The sequence below is a fragment of the Pleurodeles waltl genome, chromosome 12 (genome assembly GCF_031143425.1).
Source record: "Pleurodeles waltl isolate 20211129_DDA chromosome 12, aPleWal1.hap1.20221129, whole genome shotgun sequence".
Lineage (NCBI taxonomy): Eukaryota > Metazoa > Chordata > Amphibia > Caudata > Salamandridae > Pleurodeles > Pleurodeles waltl.
Window position 1 is genome coordinate 433688761 of NC_090451.1, and position 26114 is coordinate 433714874.

General features: G+C 41.6%; 1 protein-coding gene across 1 annotated transcript in view; it reads left to right on the plus strand.

Annotated features, from left to right (window-relative positions):
- The window catches only part of GPI (glucose-6-phosphate isomerase), a 70729-nt gene that overhangs the window by 4313 nt on the left and 40302 nt on the right, over positions 1-26114 (plus strand). The window contains exons 2-4 of the mRNA XM_069216943.1: positions 4100-4190; positions 4391-4459; positions 24028-24147. Of these exons, the coding sequence (XP_069073044.1) occupies positions 4100-4190; positions 4391-4459; positions 24028-24147 (280 nt within the window). The remainder of the gene's footprint in view (positions 1-4099; positions 4191-4390; positions 4460-24027; positions 24148-26114) is intronic.

Consider the following 26114-nt stretch of genomic DNA (forward strand, 5'->3'; position numbering starts at 1 on the left):
CAGGCAAAGCAAGTAGAGATGTGGTGTGGGCAGGCGTGTTAAAGGGAACCTGATTTGACCTTGGTTCTCTCTTCCGCCACCTTCTGAGTGGCCAATAATTAAAAAAAAAAAAATCCCCATGTGAGAGAAATGGAAGAAAGGATTACTTCCATATTGAATGTAGGTTGATCAATGTTGGCTTTCAGTCTGGAATTTGATATATTTTGTTTTTGTCTTTGCTATATACCACAACATCATTACAAAAAGTAGGTAAGTCCATGGTCAGATGAGCAAGCTCCTTTAACAATTTTCAAGAGTTTGCTAGAGGGCTTCTTGCTATCTTTTATCCTTTGACTAAAGTGTTTACCGCAACATTTTATGATAACAGTTGAGACCTCAAACTTGCTTCTATTATCTTCCATTTTAGTGCATCTCTAGTGTCTTTCTTCCTTTTTACAATGTTTCAGTTCCAAAATGTACCACTTGACCGGGGCTAAGTGCCTAGTAGATTCACTGTGGTGTTTCTCCCCCCTCCCCTTCAGATCACCAGCCCTTTCCATGACCATATTAAATTGTGTAATTTCCTCACTGATGGTACAAGCATCACCTGCATTATATATGTGTAAATTCACCTCAAGATTACCGTTGGCCAGCTGATTCCAAACTCTGAAATTTGAGGTATTTGCTTTTCACACATTTGAGAAGCCACTGTTGAAAGGGGCAGAAAAGAAATGGTCCAACCATAAGAGAGGCTTAGTAGAGTATACAGTGAGGGACGTTTAGTGAACAGTATAATTCAAAGTATGCCTGCAATATGGGTTGGTCCACAGATTTTCTGATGTAGGTTTAAGATATCCATACCCTCTTGAAGTTTGATGTTGAGGGAGTCAAACGGATCATCAAAGTGAAAATTTAAATCACTGTTTACCAGAAAATGCTCATATTTACTAGCAAACTGAGCCAGCAAATCGATTTAACTCAGAATTAAAATGAGATTCGGGACCAGGTGATCTGTATTTAGAGCTTCTCCAATAGTGATCTTTGACTCACGGATGCGTCGATCTTCACACATTCGATCTCTTTTCTAAAAGGTAATAGCTTATATCTCCCCCAGATCTAATTTATCAGTCAAATCTATTTTATAAATTACAAATACCACAATGGCTAGTTCAGGAGTGGGATTGTGGTTAAGCCAGTGTTCTGTGATAAAACTACAGGTCCTGCATTGAGCTATGTATCATGTCCCAAACTTAAGAGCAATGTTTGGATAACTATCTTGCATTAAAGTAAATGTAGTCTACCAAATGCTTGCATGCTTTGGCATTGTGTTGTGCTCTAGAAGAAATGTGGTGCTAGGGGACACTTATCGGAGCAGCTGAAGGTGTGTGTGTGTGTGTGTGTGTGTGTGTGTGTGTTTGTTGCCTTGGCACACGGTTTTCAAAGGATACCAGATAAGAACATCACAAAACCATTTACAGTCTGTGCTGGAGAAAGGTTCTGAAGTTTCCATCAGGAACTTCAGGTAGACCTATGGGTTTCCCTGCGTTTGTATTGTAATAGTTGGGTGCAGGAATTGGAGAGTGCTTTTATGGAAGCTGAGCCAGCCTGGTTTCCTGACACTGGCAGATTAGTGTTGATACAGTCATGAGGCCCAGGCACTGTAGAATCACCAAATGTATAACCTACTCTTACAGCATCGAACCGTGATTGTTGCTACAAATGAGTTCAAGTGAGGGCACTGGGAATGTATTTGCTTCCTCCATATTGCTTTTTTACACTGTGGGTAGGCCAGCATTATGTGGATTTTCCCTTTTTTTTTTTTTTTTTTTTTTTTCAAAATAAATTTCTCTCAAACCTTTCATTGCTTATTCTTTTGACCTCTAACCAGTGGGCTTGTGATCAGTGCTTACTCTGGGTCACGCCTTTGGATGCACAAGTTGAATGGTTCCTTGGTTGTGAGAAAGTGTGCACTGAAACTTAGCTAGTCTAATAAGCTCCTGTCAGTGACATCAAAAATGATTGATAAACTATTAATTTGATAATATTTAAGTGAATTTTCATAAGCATCTGCCAATGCCATCTGCACCGCAGTGACTAATCTCTTCAGTTCAGGTGTAACCTTGAGGCTCATCCTAATTTAATCTTCAGTCTCCATGTTGTCTTTTACTGACACATTGTGTTACTGAAATATGTGGTACCCCAAATGTGCACATCTGAACATCTTTGAGAACATCTTTGAGAGGTGTCAGTGGATAGATGATCAGTCACATGTTAATACCACTGTCTCTGAATATCACTTTTTGAAATTTAGTTTAGAATTTCAGAAGCTAAAATGTGCCTTGTCCTACGTAGGAAAGTTGCATATTTCCAGCTTCCCCCTATGTCTGAATTCTAAGGTAAACCCTAGAATGTATGTAAGGAGATTTATGTGTATTTTTTTTGGTCTCTCTACTAGGTATCCCTGATGAAAGTGCATAAACAACAATGAAAATATGTTAATTATCTGGACTAAAGAAAAAGTGTAGTAGAAAATTGAAACTGTTCAATCTGCATTCAGAGAAGGCTTCTTCAGTTTTTGGTTCCACTAAAAAAAAAAGATAGCTTTCTATTTTCAGTGTTTGGTAATTTGATTATACAAATGCCCTACTTACCAGGGCTTTTGGACTGCAGGTATTCTTCACCTTTTGTCTATTTGTTGGACAATACTACTGGTCTGTATTCACGGCCATCTCTCAAACCGTTTGTGTGTGGGTTGGGACAACATGATAGACATTATCTGCCTCTTCTATCTGGACCAAACGCCTGTTAACCTTTATACTGTACCTAATGCAAAAGCCAGATTACTGAGATTAGCACTGTTGTCTCACATCTTCATTCATTTGGGACTGTAGCTTTGGTATGTATAGCTAAATGTGTTTGATCAGGCTTTTCACTACATTTTTATTTATTTTGTATTTTATTTTAAATAAAGTGCAATGTTCCACTTGCCCTTTGCAGTAGCGTTATATTCCCTAGCTGTCTTGAAATTAGACAAGGTCCTCCAGTAATCTGTGTTTGTTGATGGCTCCCCAGCTTCATTATTCTCGAACAAATCTTTAGAGAAAAATGTTCCCAATGTCACACATTTCTTGGCAAAGGCAGTGTCTCAAATTGAACAGTGGGAAGATAAAAGCTGTGCTTTCCTTTCATTGACCCCCTGGAGTATGGCTTAATGTATTGTTTAGCTTTGCTAATGTTTGGAATCTAAATATCTGCAACAATGTTCTTCTAGATACACTACAATATGCAACGGCCATTTGCCACTGACTAATTTATTTGTAAAGTAATCCTTCCTATAGCACTTAATCTATGATCAAACATTTGAAAAGTCGACAGTCATACTGCAGAAAAAGCTTGACCCAGACTTCATATGTAGGTTCGTGATGTTCCATTTTGAGTATCGTACGATAGCTAAATGTGCTGGAGCCTGAGGAAAGGGGTGTGGAGGGGGGAGATAAAACAGAGCGTTTTAGATTTTTCCTTTTGGCACAGGGGCATTAAAACATCTGACTACCTTCATTTTAAAGGTTGTAATACCTAGAGTTTTGGGGTGCTCAGCATTTAATCTTAGTATTTATCGATTCTCTAATGTATAGTTTTATGAGTTTGAGGAACCAAATAGATTAAACACACGATAAACTATGTGATACAAATTTGTAGGCCTTGCTAGGTCCCTTTGCTGCAGATAACTGTCTCGTGATTCTTCTTTCATACACTGGTTTTAGCGTAAGGACTGGTTTCCAGTCTTTATATACCAGTGTTGCTACAAAGTTAGAGGATCCTGCATTGGCTCGGGAACTTGAGATCAGTCTGATATCTTGATAATAAATGTACAGTCTTTGCTTTTTTCGAGATCCCTTAAAACGACTTTTTGAACTAGAGCTCACAAAAAAGTAGTTTTTGGTGAAACCGGTCTGCCACTTCAAACTGCATACTTTAGTTTCTAAAGAAAGTTTTCTTAATTTGAGTTTGATTTACCAAATTCTGTTAGTGCTGATGTTTTCCTCATATAGTGGTTTAAATTCAGCTTAACTCATGGAGCTATTGCAATGGAACTGACTGACACAGTTTTTCTCTTCAGCATATCGCTGAAAACGGGCGATGGCGACCTCTTGGTGGATTATTCAAAGAACCTCATAAACGAAGATGTAATGAAACAGCTGATTGAAGTGGTGAGTCCTTAAGAGCTTTAACTTGCAATTATGTAAGCTTACATTAGCTACAAACACCATTTACGTTCATCAACCTCAGGCACTTGCAGTGCTAATATTGGTGGAAGCATATTACCAAGCTCTTTATGATGTATTTCAGGAAGTAGTAATTTCAGGCTGGTTAATAAGCTCTCAACATGGTCTCTTTTTACAATTTCCAGGCAAAGTCAAGAGGTGTTGAAAAGGCGAGGGACCAAATGTTCAAAGGGGAAAAGATAAATTTCACAGAGGTAAGTTGCTTCGAATGTAATGTGGAAATGTGAGAAATCTACTTGTGACCAGCTAAGTGCCGGCCTAGTTTAATTACCTTCTTATATACATGCTAATGCCATTTCTTTGCAGGGTGGAAATGAGAGTGGTGTAGTTTAAATGCATTGAGAATAGTTGATGGCTATGAGCGGCATTGTTCCTGGGACATTTATGGACAGGTCAGTTTGGGTTCTCAAATTTCACTTATGGTTAATGAAGCCATTTAGAGGATCATACTCTGCTTAGTTGACCAAAACTAGATGAACGTTACAGGTGCAGCATGTATTAAATACATTTCTCCAGTTACTTTAATGTTGAATTTTTTTAAGGAACTAAGCACATATTCCCTATGTGACTGCGTTCTGTATCAATTTTCCCACATTAAAGCTCAGTAGTTCACATGGTGATCTGCTTACTCTGGAATGGTGGTACGAGATTAGTGTGGTGTTCCTGTTAAACTAGTTAGATAGACCTTTTTGGGCTTTTGTACTGAAACTGTTGGGAAGTTTGAGTTCTGACTTAACAAAGGTGAAGTGCTTCACTGTTAAGACCAGCTTGTTCAGCTCTGTCTGGGGACCTTCTCTGGACCAGTGAGCCACCTGGACATGGGCCATGGGCGTGTGGGTCCAGAGTGGGCAGGACTCTCCGCTCCTGGGAGGTTTTGGAGTCCTTCTTGGAGCTTTTTGTGGACAGGGCTGCTGTCCTTGGGAGATCTTGGTTGTTGGGTAGGCAGTCCTCTGGAGATTTGTAGATGTTTCTGGTCCCCCGGGACGAGTCGACTTCTTGCAGAAGCACTGTTGAAGCTGCAGACAGACCGGTAGGGCTGGGGCCAAGTCCGTTGTTGTCTGGTGTCTTCTCTACTAATGAGGCTATTCAGTCCTTCTTCGTTTCAGGTCCCCAGTAGCTGGAGTGTCCTGGGACAGTGTAACAGAAGGCAGGAGCCTTTGATGCTCTCCGTCAAGTGTTGTAGTTCCTGCTGGGGGAGGTGTGAAGCACCTCCGCCCAGAGTGGGCTTTGTCTCTGACCCCATAGAGCACAAAGGCTCTCACTCCATAGGGTCAGAAGGGGGATATCAATACCAAAAGGGACACTTTCCCGACAGGAGGGGAAAAAACCATTTTGGGACCCCCTCCCCCACCCCTCTCCCTCATTTTCTCAGCCCCTGCTTGACGAATCACTCCAGAACTGCAGCTAAAATGATTGGCAAATTACTTTTGAAAAATTCTTGAGAATTCGTTAAACGGCCCCAAGTTATTGGCAAAACAAAAAAGCGCTCCATCTATGGAAAAAGTCGGTCCTAACTATGACTACCCACTGGCTATCGCCAGTAGGTGTTGTCTATATTAGAACTCCATATTAGAGTGTGGTTGCTGGCACTACATGTTCAGTCACCCGTAAAGCACCCCCAGTCTGGTCACGTTGTAAAACCAGAACACAGGCCGCCAAAACCTTTTTGAATGCTTCTTTTATTATTTTAATGGTGCCATTGGAATTGTGGAGTGCTGCTTTTATAACAGTATGATCAGACTTTGGTGATGTATATCTCTCACATACACAAACCCACCCCCCCCCCCCCACCCCCAACCCACTTGTTGAAATCACTTTCTCCTTTGTTTCCCATTTTAGCCCTTTTCACTGCCTTCCCTGCTTATCTTGCTGCATGCTTCATTGTGTAGTTTGATTTTGAAAATACCCCTTTCTGTTTAGTTTACCCTTTTCCTAAACTTTCTCAAAGATAAAATTTAAGTTCTAAAAAATGACAGATCTGTAGAACTGATGTACAGCTTTGGGCCATGCGGTCTATCGCATTCCAGATATCCATTACCTATAAATATTTTAGTTCATATTCGTTTATATTAATTGGATGTAAATGTATTGAATTAGGATAACCTTTACCTCTGTCATGTGTCAGACCCTCGTGGGCTCGTGTTGAAAACCCATGGTCAAACGTTTAGTTTTTACACTTGTGAAGCCTTGGATTTGAAGGTCAGAATCTGGTTTACAGTTTCATTGTTTGGTTTGTCATTCTGTCTTTTCTTTAAAAAGTTTCATTAGCCCTTTTCTGTTTGGTTCTGTTGCTCTTTATGTAGAGGTAGTAACTGAACTTTTATATGTACTCCAAACACGTGGAAAGGCTAATTGTGGTTATACTGGTTGCTGGTATTGTAACATTCGTGCCCCTTTTGTTTAGAGAAGAAAGGCACAGGCCCTGCATAATGTGTCTTTCTCCTGTGCCAGTCTTCTTGCCACTCCCCTGGCTTCAAATCCAGCTTTAATCAAACGCGGGTGGAGTATCCTTATCTAAACCCGCCCCTCCCTGATCTGCCACTGGATGTTTGACGATGCCTTTGTGTAATGGAGTCTTACTGCACATTTATTTCTTTTGCTTTCAAATTAATTCCTAGCAGTGATTTCATTACACATGATACGCAAACAATTCAGCCTATAACCGAAAAAATGCATAATAAACTCAAGAATGTGAAGTTTCAGTCCCAGCATTAGACCGAAATTGATGTGCAATTATGCAGATTCTTCAAATAATAATTGTGTGGAGTAAAACATTCATCAGTTTTACTCCACACATTCATCAGTTGGATCGCTCTATTACCTGCCTTCTCTGGGAGGACAGTTGTCTTGAAGCATTGAAGTGAAAAATTAATAAGCATAATATGTTGTAACAGAAATTTGATGTAGGAGTTTTTTGTAAGCTATCGTACCACAGTCGAGTCAATGTGACGAGAAAGAAACACTCATTTAAACTCTCAGTTGCATATGATTTGCAGCAATGCTCCCCTGGAGAGTGCAACAAAGTACGCTCAGGGATGTGGAATTCCTATCGCCCGGGACATCTTGTTTGGGGTCAAGGGCAACAAGTTTTTATGTTTACTTTGTCCTTGGGACAAGTAGGCCCAACCCTCTGCAGCACAAACCCTTTGGCTGCCTGCTTACAGAGAGTGGAACTCTCTGCAGTTGAGGTAATGTTTCCAAAAGATAATGCTGTTCCAACTTGTATTTATGGTTCATTATTTGAAAGCCTTCATTATTAGGGTGAGTGCTGTAAATAAATGTTTTAAGGTCACACTTCACTACTGACGTTGGTTCCAGTACAAAAAAACAAAAACGTGTATACACATGTTTGAAAAGTTTAGGCTATGAGGCTAAGTATATTGCTCCCAGAATGCTCTCTGATTAGATGCAAATGAAGTGTCATTTATTAAAATGTGTTGATGCATGCTAGTATTTCCCAAAAATATTTCTAATGGAAAATCAGTGTAACCATTTTTAACACGATTATGGGAAGCATGAAAATATACAAACCCTGACAAAGCCAACTGATCTGACATATTTTTATAAGTCTTTTAGTTTCATCAATGCGTGTCTTGTTTTGACATGGCTTTTGTAACACTTTATTGTTGTGGGAGCTACCAGGCCCTCAACATTGTAACAAACACTGGAAAAAAAAAAAAAAAAAGTTTTTGAACTCTAAAACACACGTTGCCACCAGTGGCATAACAAAGGGCCCGCAGCTGCCCTCCAGGGGGCCCCTTCAGCACAGCATCTGCCCTGAGTGAGTCTGGAGAGGGGGCTCCTCCATGTTCTTTGCAAAGGGGCACCCTCCAGTTTCGTTACGTCACTGATTGCCACTGTAGTTCCTGACACTGAACAAAACTACTTTGTGTGCCAATATGCTCCTTGTGGAAGAGCAGAATGCGATCACTCACAGTAAAGCCAGCCAAAAGAGAGAGAAATAGAAGTCTAATAAAAAGAAAATGTCTTTGTTAACACCAGACCTAATTAGTGACCAAGACCCACATGTAGGTAGCTTTTTGCATGTCGTAAACAGCAACTTTCTCTGTTCGCGACGTGCAAAAAGCACACTGCGATGCACAAACCCAGTTTTGCGATTCTGTAACCTGGTTACTGAATCACAAAATGGGTTTGCGACTCGCAATTAGGAAGGGGTGTTCCCTTCCTAATTGCGACTCGTAGTGCAATGTAGGATTGTTTTGTGACTGCGAACGCGGGCACAAACCAATCGCAGTTTGCACCCATTTCAAATGGGTGCTAACACCATTGTGAATGTCATTGTAAACATTTTTTCAGAGCAGGCAGTGGTCCGCAGGACCACTGCCTGCTCTGAAAAAATGAAACGAAAACGTTTCATTTTTCGTTTTTGTAATGCATCTCGTTTTCCTTTAAGGAAAACGGGCTGCATTACAAAAAAAAAAAAAAAACTGCTTTATTGAAAAGCAGTCACCAACATGGTGGTCTGCTGTCTCCAGCAGACCACCATCCCTGTGAGGGCCACCATTTGCAAGGGGGTCGCAAATTGCGACCCACCTCATGATTATTCATGAGGTGGACATTTGCGAAGCCCTTGCGAATCACAGATGGTGTCAGGGACACCATCCTACATTAGGATTTGCGACTCTCAAATTGCGAGTCGCTCTGACTAGCAATTTGCGGGTCGCAAATCTGAACCTACCTACATGTGGCCCCAAGTTCTTAAAGAGAGTCACAAAAGTGCACCCATGGTATCTGTCGTACCCCTATAAAATATTTGTGAACTGTATTTTAGCATGGGTAAATACGCATGTGTAGATTTGCTCATGTGAAAATCTATTGAGCATTTGCAAGTTAATTTTCCCTCCAGCCACTTTCTTCCCAACCCTGGAAGAAGTTCTAATTCTGCCATTGTCAAGAGTAAATGTCCAACCTTTCTTATTATGGGAAAATATTAGAGAAGCTGGTGAAAATCTTTAAAACATGCAGGTTAGTAGGTTTGCGGACTGAAAGGCATTCCCGTCCTGGAACTATTGCTTACTGCTTCCTCCAGCCCCAGTATGCAGATCTGCAGAAAGGTGGCAAAATAAAGAAATTGCTACAGTAGGGATTGAAACTGCAAGTATTCAAGCCCTACTATGGTAGTAGCCCTGGCATAATCAGAGATGCTATTATCAGAGCTCTTACATAATGAGATTGCTGCCATAATTTGTCGCCACACTACATGGCACCAAAGGGACAAGTAGATCTTTTTACAGGACAAGTAGATTTGAGAAGCAACCTGTCCCCTGGGCAAGTAGATATTTTAATAAATTCCACACCCCTATGGAACCGAATCAGTGTTCCGTTTAACTGCATACGACTTGAGTACACGCTCTTGTCCCACTTAGAAACAAATACTGCAGAATAAAATGTAGTTCTTGACCGGCCCATATACAAATACTGCTGTGTCCAGTGTTACTACCTAGATGGTGAAATCTCCTTTCCCTGAGTAGACTTATGCTGTGACTTCTAACATCATACAGTGTGGCAAGTACATTGAAGTAATACCTTTATTGTGGATAAACTGTAAAAACTCAATGTTGTCCTACTATGAATCGCTTAGCGATGTTTCCAACTAATGTTTGGAAAACAGACTGACTCGTGGCCAGCTTAGGCAGGTTGCAAAATGTGAATTGGCTTTTAAACACTTTAGAGATTGTGTGCCAGAATCATAAACGACAGGACACAGAGGTGATCTACACAATAGTATATCTTCACTTGCAATACACTTCAGCGGTATGAGACATAGTCAGCTGAAATGTCTTTATACTGGGGGAACAAAAGTAAAGAAATGCCCCAACATGGACATAAAGAAGGAATTGTTATGCAAGGTAAATCTCTGGATGAAACTGACAATCTAATTTCCAAAAGACTCAGGGAAAGTTTGGAATTCTGTTTTTTGAAATTGTGCCTCCAGAAATCCTGATTAGAATAAGACCGGCTAATCTCATGATACTTAAGTACTATTAAGTTTGTGATTACAGCTTTGTCATGAATTAGGTGAGTATCTTACCACGTATCTTACTATCAGAAGCTTCTTGGGTCAACTGGTTTCGTTTATTAATCTTACTCAGCAAACATTGTAACTCTTTACTTGAATGTGAATTTCAGATAAAGGTATTCAACCCTCGACTCTGGGCCTTACATTACTAATCTTCACATGCATTACCCATAGACCTCTACTAACACCAGGAAATCACAATTTCAATATGCTTAATCAGTACACCCTTGAGGCCTCTGCACAATCTTGAGAACCACAATTCGAGCTTCTACTCATTCGTGTTTTATCACTCCAAAATGGCTTACGCATGCATCCATTTATTATATCACAGATTCACAATCCTGTGATTACACACGTTCGATTACAACTACAGTATCACTGTCTACCACGCTTTATCACTCAGATATGGGGCACGTTCATCCCAAATCTTTTTTTCTACCATTACAAGAATCATCGTGTGATCGCACTTGCCCTAGCACCACCATAAAATTGGGACTCCACTAATGCATGCAGTAGATCCAAGGTGAATGCTACAGGAGAAAAGCTAACGTTCAGTAGCAGTATGCTAGTATATGTCGCTTTAACTTGATTGGCATAGTTCTCTTTCCTCTTCGGTTGAAGATCTCTCCCCAGATAAATGTATATAGTATTCTAACTTCCCATGCACCTCACATGGGAGGCTTTCCCACTACATATTTTGTGACCGTTATTTATATTGTTTGTGCAGATAAATCACATCTGGTAATCTGACTACAGCCAGTTTATCATTGCATCACCATCAAATACCTCACTACATATTTCCACGTTTCGGCCATTTTCTTAAGTTACAGGCAGCTTTCAGACTCATCTTTAAGAAAAACATTAAGACCGTACTTTCAATAATGGCCAGAGTTTGACAACATCAGCACTTGGTTATCTTAACAAATGGTTATCAGCCGTGGGTTTACATTGTTAGAATATTAAATTAGGCCAATTCTTTCTTTGAACAAGTGCTACATATGGGTGTAGTAATGCTTAATGACACAAGAAGTAGCAGTGGCACAAATTGAAAAAGGTAATACATCTCTAATAAAAGTTTCAGTAGACATTTGGCTTGTATAATCTGGATTCTGGATAGTCTACTGTGTTTGTTGTTCATTTATTCAGAATATTGCTCCTTTGTTTAATTCACACAACACAATGTAACCCCCCTGATGAAGGGCTTATTCTCACTGCCAGAAATACACTGGGGACAGCACATGATATACACAACTTAGGAAACAAAACATGATTGAAGAACCGCATGATCAAGAAAAGAATTAATGCAACCTGTGTGCTTCTTCACAAACAAAGAGAAATGAAATGCATATTAGCGAACCAACAAAGTTCCTAGAAATCTCGAATAGTAGTGCAACCAACTGGATGACACTAGACCCAGGTAGGAAAGGTGAAATTACAGTATCCATGTGGTACCCAGAGATCGGTAGGGAAGATGCGAAAAATTGCTCTCTAAAGAGCAGGGAATACACATATTAAACAATATATACAACAATAAGAGCAATAAGGAGTGCTTTGGGAATTATAGCTAATCTGAGTACATTTATACGATGTCTTATTAAACCTTGTTTCCCAAACTGAGTCACAACCCACTGGTGGATCATGGGCAATTTCTTTGGTCAGTTGTGAAAGCTCAAGCAATTAACAAAGCTGCCTATAGGTTCTGTCCTTAACTTGTTTCATTTGCTGCGCTTTAAAAATAGAGGTCAAATGTTAGGCTATGTCTGCTGGCAAATTGTTGTTTATTTTTTTTAATTGTTTTTTTTTGTTGTTGTGGGGATTGGTGTTTACTTACTCCTCACACTTCACAGACAGAGAAAGTAAAGTGAATTATGTAACAATATTGCTGGTGTAGTGAAAGTAAAGACTGCAGGATGAAATTTTGTTTCTAACCCGCAACAAAATATAAATACCTGTAAATGAACTCTACACATTCAGCAGTTTGGAAAGGAAATTACCTGCCTCAGGTCCATCAAAGATAGATGTGTTGAGAGTGATTGTCTGTCTAAAAATTGGGTCGTAATTTTAAAAAGTGTTGGAAGCCCTGTTCTAAAAGATCACGCAATGTGACAAAAATGATTGAAGTCATACCTTCATGGTGGACAAATACAAAAAGTCAACAGTTGTCTTAGTGTGACTCACTGAAGTGATGTTGCCAGCCAGTGATTGCAAAACAGTCTGGTGACTAGCCCAAGCAAATGGCAAAATATTTTAAATGCTTTAGGTTTTGCATCCCACCGTTTGTGATTATGGCACACAAAGGTGATCTAAACATCTGGAGTTTTGGATGCTTTAATGGTCGTAAAAGCTTTTTTTTACCCTCCCATATACTGCAATTATGCGTGGTCATTGCTGATTTTATATTGGTAAGGTTCGTTGGAACTGCACAATGTGGGATCCCACATATGTCTTAAGGTTTGTAATAGAGGGTGCTCAGATGTCTGGCTGAACTGGAATTGTTTTAGTGTCATAGTGAGATTGCCAAGTTCACATTTCACTTTAGCATGTGTAACACAGGCCTCTAATACCTTGGGACACAGGTGCACCACCTAATCCTTTCCAGGTCCTCTCTCATTGGAGGACAAGCAACCCCATGGAAGTTTAGCCTGATTAGGGCAGTTCAGTCGGTGTATCTTGGTCCCAGTGGCCCAGTGAGCAAGCACCATCCAGCACCTTTTGTGGGTTTGGCGTAATGTTCTAAGACCGCGTTTCCCAACCTGTGGTCTGTGGACCCCCAGTGGCCCGTGACACATTCCCAGGGGGTCTGCAGGCCTGGACCAGCATGAAGGCAGTTCTCCAGCTGGGCCCTCTGCAGAAAAATGTTCGTGCTTTTTTTATCTGGTTATTCATTTGTGCGACAGCGTTAAAAGCACTGCAAAGTTCAGTGTAAGCTTTCAGACAAAAATAAGTGTCAACTCTGGTGATTAATGTACCTGCTGGAGAGCTGCGAGTTTGTCTATTGGCAGATTTGACTCATTGGAAGGGAGAGATGGGAGTTTGTCTATTGGCAGATTTGACTCATTGGATGTCGTGCAGATGGCTAATATGCCAGATGCACAGAACATGTATCATGCAATGAACCACATTTTATGTGCATAGCACAGTGGGTTACCGCTTTTGTCACAGAGATTCTTTTGTTATTGTGCAGTTCATAAGTCACAATCATAATCTAGCACAGGGAGTTATGAACTGCCACCAAAGAACTACATGGAACAAATTAGAAGATTGAGCACTCTGGTGATGCTCCAGTGCTCAGAGAAGTAATATTGACTCCTGTGGAAGACCTCCAAGAAAGCTCCTCCAGGCTCCGGAAGGAGAATGAGTAAAGCTGCTTCCTGCTGAGTCTCCTTGCAGTTGGTCCATGTATGGAGAATTTCAATGTATTTGTGTTTTGGAACTCAACTGAGGGCCACATAAAAATAGACAATAAAAACAATGCATGTATCCCTACAACAATTTGCAAATGAAATCAAGTTGGACACATTTAAAAATACATAAACATTCTGTAAAGAGCTCAACATTGCTTTTTACAAGTATACCATTACAAAATACAGTACTCCAGTGTAAAGTGCAAAAAACAAAATAGTGCGATTAAGACCAGTTTTGTGCAAAAGCGCTAGAACTGTTTGGGGTCATTACATTCCGTATTAACATTAAAGAGAGCAATGTGCAGGTAAGATATTATGGAGACAGTTTGCTAGAAATAAAGGTACACAGATCTGTCCAATCAGATAACAAATATAAAAAATGCAGATGTAAACAAATAAAAAACATGAATTCATTCATAGCATACCGAAATGCTTTTAACCTGCAATTGCAAACAAAACGTATAGTTCTCTATAAAATCTAATTCAAGTATTGTTTATATTCAGGAACTCCAAAATGAGGTCCACCTATAAAGCAGTGGGCGAAAATACATACAAAAACTGACTAATACTTTACCCCTCTGCCCATAAAAATGCAAAATTCATCATGAATAAAAGAGGTAGCCAAAACTTCATAAAGTGCATTATAATAAAGTGCCTCAAAACAAAAACCACATAGATCAGAGGGTTAAATAGGAGCAAACACCGTCAAGTACCTTGCTCATCCTTGCAAAAGACGTAATTAAATGTATAGAAGAGCACATAAATACCTTGCAAAACCACCTATAGAATATATGTATAATATAATGTGTTATTATAAAAGATCCCCCAAGTTATATTGCTTCGTACAGAATCCCTGACCCAGTGTCCAAGGAAATCAATGAACCTACATTACGTATAGTTAGAATAAATTTAAACTTTTATTTTATTTTATTTTTTTAATTGTAAAACAAAATTGTTCCTTGGGAGGATCATACAAGGCTCGAAGAAACTCTGGTGCAGACAGCAAAGAAAGCTGAAGACAAATAGGCTTTAACCATTTACGCCAAAATGAGACCAGGGATGGACAGACAAATAAAACATGGTTTAACTCTTGAGTATCGGCAAGACAAAAATTACATTCTTTGGCTGAGCTGTGCCATTTTGCCAGGAGCGTATTCAGGGGAAGCAATCCCTGGCAGAGCAGCATCCAAAAACACCTAACTCTATGTGGGATATTCCATAAGATTTGGGTTGTGTGTGTTTTTTTTTTTTTTTTTTTTTTTTTTTTTTTTTTTTTTTTCTGTTAGAGAATTTGCTAAATTCATAAAAGAACCCTCCCTTTTTTTTTTTGTGTGTGTGTACACACAACTCTTGAGGTCGAGCCAAAAACTTGATGACCATGTTGCCTGCTTCAATTCTATTTACAAATGCAAGGGAGATATTCCCAGGACCTGATTAAGGTCTGATTTCAACCTTTCAAGAGAGGAGAAGATCTTACAAAGGGAGTACTTGACACTGTTATTATCTAGAAAGATTTCTTTCCTTAGCACAGACCTTTATTGTATTTTCCTCGCTCCTTATAAGCAAAGCGGGCCAACGTATGAACCCTGCTAATACCTGGACATTCACATTTCTTAGACCCATTTCCAGCCTTAAGGCCGCCACAGAGATTAATGTATTAACAGACAAAAGTTTTCTAAGGATTTTACCTTCCAACTGATTCAAGAACCTCCATTTAGAGGTATCCATAAATTCCAAGCCGTAGAGGAGGGATGTGGAAATTTTAGCTCAATATACTTATAAAAGGTATGGAAAATGCCTTCTTCCTGTAGCTATATATAGAGCCCTAAGACCTCTTCCTTGACAGTCAGCTTTCAATTTATTAGAGGAAATATGAGCTGAATCACTAACATTCACACAAACTATTTTCCCTAAAAAGGAATAAGATTTCACAATTTCCAGTTTTTGCTTTCCTAACGACCCATGGAAGTTAGGAAATGTTAATCTTTTTATTCACATGAAGGCAGACAACCTTACATTTTAAGGCATTAGTCTTTAAAAAGTGGGACTCTGTCAAAATACTCAGACTGGAGTCCACTCTGAAGACCTTTAGGAGTTAAGTCAAAAATAATGTCATCAACATATAGCAGACAACAGACAGAGTACCCACCTATTTGTGGGGGAAAGCCCTTGCTCTGAGACAGGAAAAAGGGAAAACCTGAGATATTTAGGGTAGAAGCAAGGGCGCCAATAGGCATCCTTGCTTTAGTCCATTCGGAGTAGGTATCTCTTGGGAAAGGCCTTTATCAACCCATAGGAGAATTCTACACCAAGTAGTGAAGGGCTATTACTAACTCTGGGAGAAACTAGGGCATCCCCAGACTGGCCAACTTTCTCCATAACAAATCTCTGTCCACTTTATCGAATGTCATCGAAAAGTCAATGAAAGCGGTATAGACCGCTCCACCTCTCACTTTCACGTATTTTTCAGTAAAAACTTGTAGAGCTGCAATGTTTTCTAGGGTACTATGATTGCGCCTAAACCCTGATTGCTCCATGGGAATGTTATTCTCCTCTGCCCAGGTGGTAAGTCTGGAGACCAGACATGTAGAAAAGATTTTTCCAACTGCATCCAAAAGGACGATCTGCCGGTAGTTGGCAGGACAATTACGATCGCCCTTTTTGTATAAAGGTACGTTAATACTACCAACCCAGGAGGGGGGAATACTTCTGGAGAGGAAGCACCTTCAGAAGACAACATATAAGATCTTGCTCTAAGGGCCGATAGCTTGTTGTATTACAGAAATGGGAAGTTCGTCAGGACCCATTGCTGCAGAAAGACGCTATAGCCGGGAGTTGGAATTCCCGGCTACATCACAGGTTAAATCGGGAACAGAGTCCCGGTTTTCTGACCCTTGCGAAAATGACCATAAAGACATCGGGAATCCGGATGGGTGGATTCCCGATTCCTTACCTGAGCACCATGGTGACGAGGACGCGATCACCATAACTGGGAACCCGGATATCCGGGTTCCCGACGTGATGAAAAGAGACCACGGACTACGTGCACGGGGTGCGTTAAGAACAGAGGACGCCGAGGAAAGAGGAAGGAAACCGGACCCATCAAGACGACCACAGGAGGAAGAACCAGAGAATTCCAGTACCGGGGACACTGCAACGAGAAAAGAAGGTCCCGAAGAGCGCGAACTCCGCCACGTCCCCGGAGGGACGTGGCTCCACCAGGTACGGTCCTATATAAAGGACAGTCTCCGATTGAAGCGGGGAAGGGAGGGGAAGAGAAGAGGGGAGGGGGACAAGAAGGGAGGAGGAAAGGGGTTTGAGAAGGGCACCGGAAGAATCACCAGGAGCACAATAACAAACAAAGTCTAGTAATTACAAGGATCACTCACAGAGGGGATTTCCGTTGATTTCTGACCTGTAGGTCACCACGATATTCTGGGGAGCGGAATCTCTCTCCTCTCCCCAATATAAAACCCCAGACTCATTGATATTTACGTTCCTCTTATTTTTCCGGTCCACCTGGAAACCTCCTCGGAGAATACCACTGCCAGTCACCTGGAACCCTGAGGGAGAAGAGGACAACGTAGAATCACTAACCCACAGGCCGCATAAAATTGGACATTGTCACAGCTAAAACTAGAGATAATAAAACCACGTTTACGCACCCTCTCGATTGAGTACCATAGTCCTTATTATCGCCACGCCTACTGCCACAGACGCATAGAGCGAATGGCCAGCTCTTTCTCATTTACTGAGGGAGAGGTGAAAGAATGTGTCCCATTACTTTCGGGAGACCGAAATGGTTCTGCCCCATTTGAAGCATATAAGGAGGCAATAAATACATACTGGTGGGCTTCAGCTATGGCCACAGGGGACGATCTAACTCTGGAGCTACAGTCTTCAACCACCAGTGCTCAAATGCCTGGCATGACCCTTTACTGCTGCTTCCCTAAGGTGGATCCAAAGCCTATCCCCAGATTCTCTTGCGAGGTGGTTTAAATGCCTCTTTCTCCTTTTCAACAAAGACACCTGGAATTCCTTTCAACTGAATAAGCTAAGTACTGGGACCTGACCAGGTTATTTATTTCCCTGTTTAAGCCAAGTGATGGGCGATGGGTCATTCTCCGGTTATGTGTTTTTTTTTTTTTTTTTTTTTTTTTTTTTTTTGTTTTTTTTTTTTTTAAATCTCTATAAGAAGAGTTGGTTAACAGCTGCCTCATGACTTTAAAAAAATTATGCAGTTCATTCCCTTCCCAATCACACAAGTGAGCAACCTCAGTTACCAACATCTCTGATACACCTACAACCCTTTTGAGGTCCCACTGTGACCTTCCTGTCTTTTTATCGAAGTTGACCCACCCAGCTCCCAAGACCCCCATCAATGGTTAGTTAATTTCTAAGGTGTAAAGAAGCAGGTTATGGTCACTGAGAGGGGTGTTTATGATCTTTAAATCATTCAGTAGCCAATAAGTGGAATAACCAAGAAGCAAATAGTCTATGATTGCCCTTATCCCCTGAAGTAATGTGTGTAAAGGAAGCAGGAGAATCAGAAAGAGACCTTCCATTAGCTATAATGCAATAGTTTTTCCTAAGAATGCTAAGGAGTTGTTTCCCTCTTTTATTTGTTCTTATCGGGGTGGGGGGAGACGTAGGCTGGAGTTCACAGCATGGCCTCTCTCTCAGCTTGCGCACTTGACAACGGGCATAGTTGGATATCTTGCAGTTTAAATCTCCCACTAATACTATAAATGGAGGAAACTCTCTGTCTAATGGGTTCGCTATATAGGCAAAAGCCTTCTGTAACAAGGAATCATAGGCTGCTTCATAAAGAGATTACTGTTTTTACTTTTTTTTTATTTTTATTTTTTATTTAGCAAAGTCCCAGTTGAGTGTATTTGCCAGCAAACAAGCAACTACCCCTTTAGCGTGCCCCCTTCAATATGTAGTGGCCTTGCAATCAATAACAGAATAGTCATCTCATTATAGATCCGTATCAGAGCAAGTCTCCTGGAGGCAGATCAAGTCAGGATTTAGTGAACTAAGATAGGATAGTTTTTCCCTACTAAAGTATACCTCTGCTACATTCCAGGAAATAATATTTAGGTCAATGCTAGTTGAAGGGTTGAGACGGGGAACTGGACCCCTGCGGCAGGGAGCCAAACCTACTCATCCAAAACATTAATATTTTGTTGCTCTGGTACCGATCGCAATTCCCGCAATTGCATCTGCCTATCATTCCCTATTAGGGAAACTTTAAGGGCCTGCTGATCTATTCTAGATCTAAACACAGAATGTTCAGTATATTTAAAGAGCTCAAGAGTTGAGTAACAATCAATGGACTGAACGACTACATTGTCCCAGGGGCATCAGCACGACCCAAAAAAGGAATTACATAAATCCCACGACATTACAAAAAATCAGTATTTTGAAGGACCAAATTCGCCAAACGCATAGCGCAAAATGTAATCCTACATTGGAATCGTGTAGGGAAACGAGAGCAATGTCATGGCTTAGAATTAGATTTAATGAACTGGATGCTGAGAAACATCTCGCAAAATGGATCTGTTCAGAGTCAAGCCTGCATCAACAATTGGAATAAACTCTACTATGTGGGTATCCACATTATGACCTATTGAAGGAGTGCCATCCCCAGATGAAAATACATTAAGTTCACCCACCGGCCTGGGGGCAAAAAAGACATAGCTGTTGGATTCAAGTCTGCAGGCATTCCCAAGGGAAGGGTGGGCGGAAGTTGTCTTATGCCCCCTTCCAGGCTCCCTGAAGGAAACACTAGGCCGTGACGCCAGGAGAGAATGAGGTGACAGAGACGATATCTGCAGTGTCTGTGTGGGCGGTTTTAAACTGCCAATTTGACTTGGCAAGGGTACCCACTTGTCAGGCCTAAATCTTCTCTTTTTATACATATATATATATATACGGCACCCCTAAGGTAGACCCTAGATAGTCCCATGGCAGGGTGTAGTGTATGTTAAAGGTGGGGCATGTACTGATGTGTGTTACATGTACTAACAGTAAAATACTACTAAATTCAGTTATCACTGTTGTAAGGCCTATCTCTCTCATAGGTTAACATGGGGGCTGCCTTTAAATAACTTTAAAGCGCAGTTTCCCTTTGAGAGCAGATAGAAATGTGGAGCTTGGGGTCTCCGAACTCACAATTTAAAAATACATCTTTTAGGGAAGTTGGTTTTAGATTGTTAGTTTGAAAATGCCACTTTTAGAAAGTAGGCATTTTCTTGCTTAAATCATCCTGTGACTCTGCCTGTTTGTGGATTCCCTGTTTGACCGCTGGGCTGTTTGCACATCTCCTCTAGACAGTGACACAAAGGGAGCTGGGTTGTAGCCCGCATATCCTTATGAGTCATCTGAGCTAGAGTGGCAGGAAGAGTGTAACTTACACCTGACAGGACTATGTCTGCCATCATACAATGCAGTCTCCAACCCCCTGGTGTGTGTCTCGGGCCTTGGCCTGGACAAAGAAGGATCTTGCAAACAACTGAGACTTTTCTTTGAAGTTTACTAGCTTCAAAGACCGAAAGGTTTATATGCATTGGACCCAAAAACCCAGAATTGCTTCCTCTTTCTGGAATCAAGAGGAACCTCTGCCAAGGAGAAGAGCCGGAGGAGGACTACTGCCCTTTGCTGTGTTGCTTTGCTGGATTGGCCTGCAGTTGCTGCTTCTGCCTTAAGAGAGCAAAGGGTGAACTTTGCTGTGTATCCTGCTTGAGAAAGTCCTCCAAGGGCTTGGAGTAGAGCTTGCCTCCTGTTGGAAGTCTCAGTGTTATCAAAGACTTCAGTTTCATCTTCCTACAGCACTGGGAACTGTGTGATTTGTGCTGTTTAAGGAGAAAAACCACTGTGAGGCTGCTAGCCTGCACCTTGACCCGCCGATGCCGCACTGCCCTGCTTCGCGACCCTGGTCTCACCGACGCAGTTAACGGACGACTTCACCGAGCTGCTGCTTGCACTGTGACCTGTGGGCTCCACACCCGGGCATCACATGCTCACACCGCAGCCTGGGCATCTGACGCCTTTGCACCTGCTGATACAGGCCCGCTGCTTGTTCCTTGGCCTGTGGACACCACTCATGAGGAACACAAAGCACTGTCCCGTACCTCAGCCTCACCGACGCCAGCACAATCAACTCCAGTGTCGTCAACAGACGTCCCTGTCTGCACCGTGACCCATAGATACCGCCCGGAGCTGTCCCATGGCACACCGATTACTCTGGCCTACCGACTACAGCGCTTCAGCAACGATGCCGCCTCTGCCTGCACAGTGACCTGGTGACCCTGCATGTCAAACCGCCCTGCTTCACACCGTAGCCCTGGTCTCACAGACGCCGCCGGATGCAGTCACTGGTCCACTGCCTGCACTGTGACATGTGGGCACCGCACGTCACATCCTCCCGCTTTGCAGCCCCGACGCCTTCCACGCCAGCGCTCCTGACTTCATCAGCCTGGAGTTCAATCCGCAACGCGTGTGACTTCAAGAGCCTGACGACTCCCGCACTGACTCCGGAAAAGACACTGTGACGCCACTCTCCAGAGCTCACTGCAATGATCACGACGCCCTACAAATCCAAAGGTACTGTTTGTGGGTCTCCTGACAACATAGCTGGCCCGCGAATCTGTGGCTGGCCTGAACTGTCATTTTTGTTGATCACAACACCATGATAGCCTCAGGTGCAGCTATCGACTTCAAGGAACTCCATTTTTAAGTTGAATCTTACAAAACTCATATCTTTAGCACTGTTTTTGGATATTTATCGTTTTGGTCTTGTTTTACACAGATAGATATTGGCTATGTTTCTAAAACTGGGGCGGTGTCCTTTTGTAGTGTTTTCACAGTATTACTGTGTTATGTGCAAATGCTTTACACATTGCTTCTGAGACCAGCCTGGCTGCTCGTGCCAAGCTTCCCAGCGGGTGAGCAGGGGTTATCTGAGCGGGTATCTCCCTTATCCTGACTGGGGGGAGGGTCCCTACATGGACAGGGTGCAAACCAACTGCCAACTAGAGACCCAATTTCTAACAACTGCTGTTTGAGGACTCATTTTGTATAATTGGTATAACTACTATGGCATCCAGAGACTGTAAACTCTGTCTAATAGGAGGGCTAATTCTGCTGATCAAGACACATCACTGACACATCTGTGTATTCATCATGTTTCGCTTCTTTCATCCTCAATGTGTTTCCTAGCTCAAATTAAATAAAAAATGAATTTTGGATGTCCCTTCAGAACTGCTATGAAACACATAGAACATGTAGCATCATGCCAACCTCTTAATGAAATTATGATTTAAAATGCTTTCCTACCTGGATTGGTTGGGCTTGCTCATTGCTGTTTATGTTCACAGCCGGTTTAAAAACTTTCAGAGAATAAATGAATGATGTTTCAAATGGCATACAAGAAACGTGCCAGGAGAACGTACTTGGATTCAGCTAGTATTATTTGCTGAGTATTTATTCTTGTGAACTGTAATGCTTCCTTGCTGAATGTTTGTTCAGTGATTACTCATCAGAAGGCAATACCGTTTTTTCATACAGTGATTGTGCAAGTTTCTTTTCTGCAGATTACTGGGGTTGGGCTGCACAGGGAATCTACAAAGGAGCTGACTGGCATGATTGAACTTGTACGGTTACAAATTGACTTTGAGCCAGCTTGTGGTTTCTGTTGTAAAAATGATGGTATTCATCTTACCTTACCAAGGCCTAAGTCAGTATCCATAAACATGTGAATCTCTTGTGCGCCAAGAATTTCTCAGGGTTTTGCCATTTCTTGTATTGACATTCAGAACTTCTTACTCTAAGAGAATGAATCATGGCAAATAGTATCACGTGACTCTACCCTGCATTCATGAAGGTGCACCAGCTAGGAACTTACTTATGGCCAGACCCTTCAAGTCCTATTGGAAAGAGTCTGACTGTTCTGCCTGTCACTCCTCATGACTGCATCCTAAGAACGCAGCTTATTGACTTACATAATTAACTTTATACAGCCACACATTTCTGGAAAGTTTTGCTAGCCACGTATTGAAGACAGCAGTAAATATCTTACAAACCATTCTATATGCTGACACATGGCCTCAACAAAATTGGTAGTCTTATTATGAATACTGTTATACTGATACGAGGATAGTTTGTGTGATTTAAGGATATGAGCATCTCATCTTCCCTGACTTACTGTTCGAGAGAGTCCCGTATGAAGTTCTGCCTTTCTCTACAGCTCCTTCTTTTCTGCCCACCACAACCTCATTCCAACTTAAATCCTTCAAGGCAAGAGTTGGTCACTCGTATATTAAGAAAAACTATCCCTTGTGGATGGGATGATGAATGTACTAGATATCTATTTCAAAACAACTGCCTCAAAGATAGGTCATTGGTTAGTTTTAGATTGATGTGGGTTGCAATCTAGATTAGCACTTCCCTTTACCATCTTGTTGCCCGCTGTGTCTTTGCCACTGGCAATCTCAGGCCCATTGACTAGTTCCATGAAAACTCCTCCCCAGTAGAATACCAGCTGTAATGACCTGTCTAAATGTTTCAGTGACATCTCCTCAACTGCAGCAGAGGAACATATGTGTGCTAGGAATCACAGTGCACCATTTGCCACAGATAGGAGTGCCTCTTGATCCTGCAGCAGCTTTCTGGAAATAGTAACTTTTTTGCATTTATCTCGAGGAACCATTGACCACAGGGGCATTTAAACAGTTGAAAGGCAAGGTCTGAGCCACTATACACAAACTGTTGAGAAGAATGTCACCATCTGTATCCCATGGTGCATAAGAGTTGCCCCCAAAAGGGCTGCTGTAGTTGCAGTCTTGACCAGATGACTTTTAAAAACCCACTGGAACCTCTCTCGTGAGATGCTGCTTGCTGATGTTGGTCTTGGTATTTTGCAGATAATACGGATATTGAATCAGCTCTTTTATAGTTTAAAGCTGCAGTTAATTGCTGTTTGAGCACTCTTAATAGAGCTCCCACACTACAGTGGTGTCCATTTGTGGCTCTGATACTCCTGAATTGACTGCATAGCCTGAGCTCACAATGGCATAAGAGTTCAGACTATTGGTGGTGCCCTTGTGTGTCTGCTGTAGTTGGTAACACACACTGTATAACATCCTGAGATGGTTAAGCAATTCTTAAACTTCACCTCTATCTTAATTTTTATTTTTTTTCTGTGCCCAAGTTCATCTGACAGTGAAAAGCAGATCTATCCTTTGTGAACATTGGAATCTGTGTGTTTACTGCATTGATTTGTGTGACATATATTGATTCATTTATCATATTTCAGAATCGTGCTGTGCTACATATAGCTCTGCGAAATCGTACCAACACTCCAATAGTGCTTGATGGAAAAGATATAATGCCAGAAGTGAATGCTGTATTGGAGAAGATCAAGCATTTTTGCCAGGTACGACTTTGTTGATTATGCAGGATTTGCAAGAAGTGATAAATGCATTTTAAAAGTCTTCTTTTGTGAAGCCATTGTCCCCCAACCCTCGCCAGTGTCTACTTTTTATCTCTTTTAGTAACATATTGCTATTGTAAACGTTACACTAGGATTGTTCAGATGCACAATTTGTGGAACTCTAACATATTTTTCTGTCCTTGCTAACCACGATCTCTTATCCAGGAATTCTATTTTGTACAATTACTGTTTGATCCCTGAAGGTGGCGTGTGATTCCATTCCAGCTGTTAACTAGATATGTTGATGTTGTGGAGTCTAATTTCACAATATTGGATGAGGAAAGCAAGCAGCAAGGTTTAGTAGTGTAGCAGCATTTTGCATTTAAAAACATTGTGAGCAAAAATGTGGACTTTCAGATATCTAAACCTCTGGCAGCTTAAACCTGATTTAAGTTGTTTACACCAGGGTGCCCTAAAAAGTTATTTTAGTGTAAACTCTGTGCACTGCACAGAGATGATGGGTACTAGGTCTGAAGCAACATTCTCAAATACCGTAAGTATGGTGTTGGATCAGAAAGATTTGAACCTTTGGAGTGCTTTCCCCTTGAAGTCTGTACAATACCCTTGTGTATAAATTTAGCTTCGGATGAACCAGGATGTCCAAAGCAGCAGTTACATTATCAAGCATCAGGAGACCCACTTAACCTTTATCAGTTATCTATGTACTTCATCCAAAATATTCAGCCTGGCTGTTTCATTGCTGACTTCCTTGTGAAGACCAGATTGACAAGGGGTTTGAAAGGGTGTTTATTTTTTTTAAAAAAATGTTTTAACATTTATTTCCCTCTTACTGCAGTTGGATAATCTGAAACGTGGTTACTTTTATTTACAAATCTGATCAGTTTTCATATTTATATTTTGTCTAGACCAGGAGCTCTTCAAACAGAATTATTGGGAAAAAGTAATATGCCTTGCTTCTTAGTTCTTTATTGCTTTCAGCAGGTAATATTCATGCGTAGAACTGATTGGGCTACTGGGCTTCTAGTGTGGGGTTCAGATAGTTTGCCACTGATGTCCCAGGGTTCCTTCCTACTAAGGCTCTGGAAACGAAGGGAAGGACAGTGCTTTCTGCATCCGAGTCTTATGGTTGTGATGGCCAGCAATCCAAGGCTTAGCTGCTTCTGAGCCTTCTAGCCCAATTTAAGGTCATGTATCTTTGATAAACACAAAGTGAATGGGGTTCACTTATATTGTGGGGCCGCAGGCAAAGGAGTTCGCCTGGGGCACCTCAAACTCACACTGAGTTGCCGTGTTGGGTGCTGTGGGGGGAGGGTGGGGGGGCTGTGTGGTGGTGCGGAGTTTCCTTTACGGACTAGGTGGTCTCACACACTATATAGTGTCATGCTTCATCATATGACCACCTAGCCCCACCCAGGTAGGAGAGTGCCACCTAGGAGCGAACTCAAACTCACTGTTAAAAGAACAGGAGGGAGTGCGTAAATTCAACTTGTCTGGAAAAATATGGGATCCAGCTATACTAGGGTAGAAGTAAAAACACCTAGTCAGTCACCTTTGTAAAGGTACACTTTTATTGGTGGTGTCTGCTGGTGTGATTAAGATCAAGGATGGGACACCTCTGTGAGAACAAGGACTCGCTGGGTCACCAACCTATCAAGTTGAATGTACACACTCCCTCCTGTTCTTTTAACAGTGAGGCGGAGTCTGCCCAGGTGGCACGGTCCTACCTGGGTGAGGCTAGGTGGTCATATGATGAAGCATGACATTAGATAGTGTGTGAGACCACCTAATCCGTAAAGGAAACTCCCCCACCACCACACAACCCCCCACAGCACCCAACACAGCAACTCCTAGTGTGCGTTTGAGGAGCCCCAGGTGAAATCCTTTGCCAGCGGCCCCACAATATAAGTGAACCCCATACTCTTTGTGTTTATGGCTCTAGTTATAGGGAG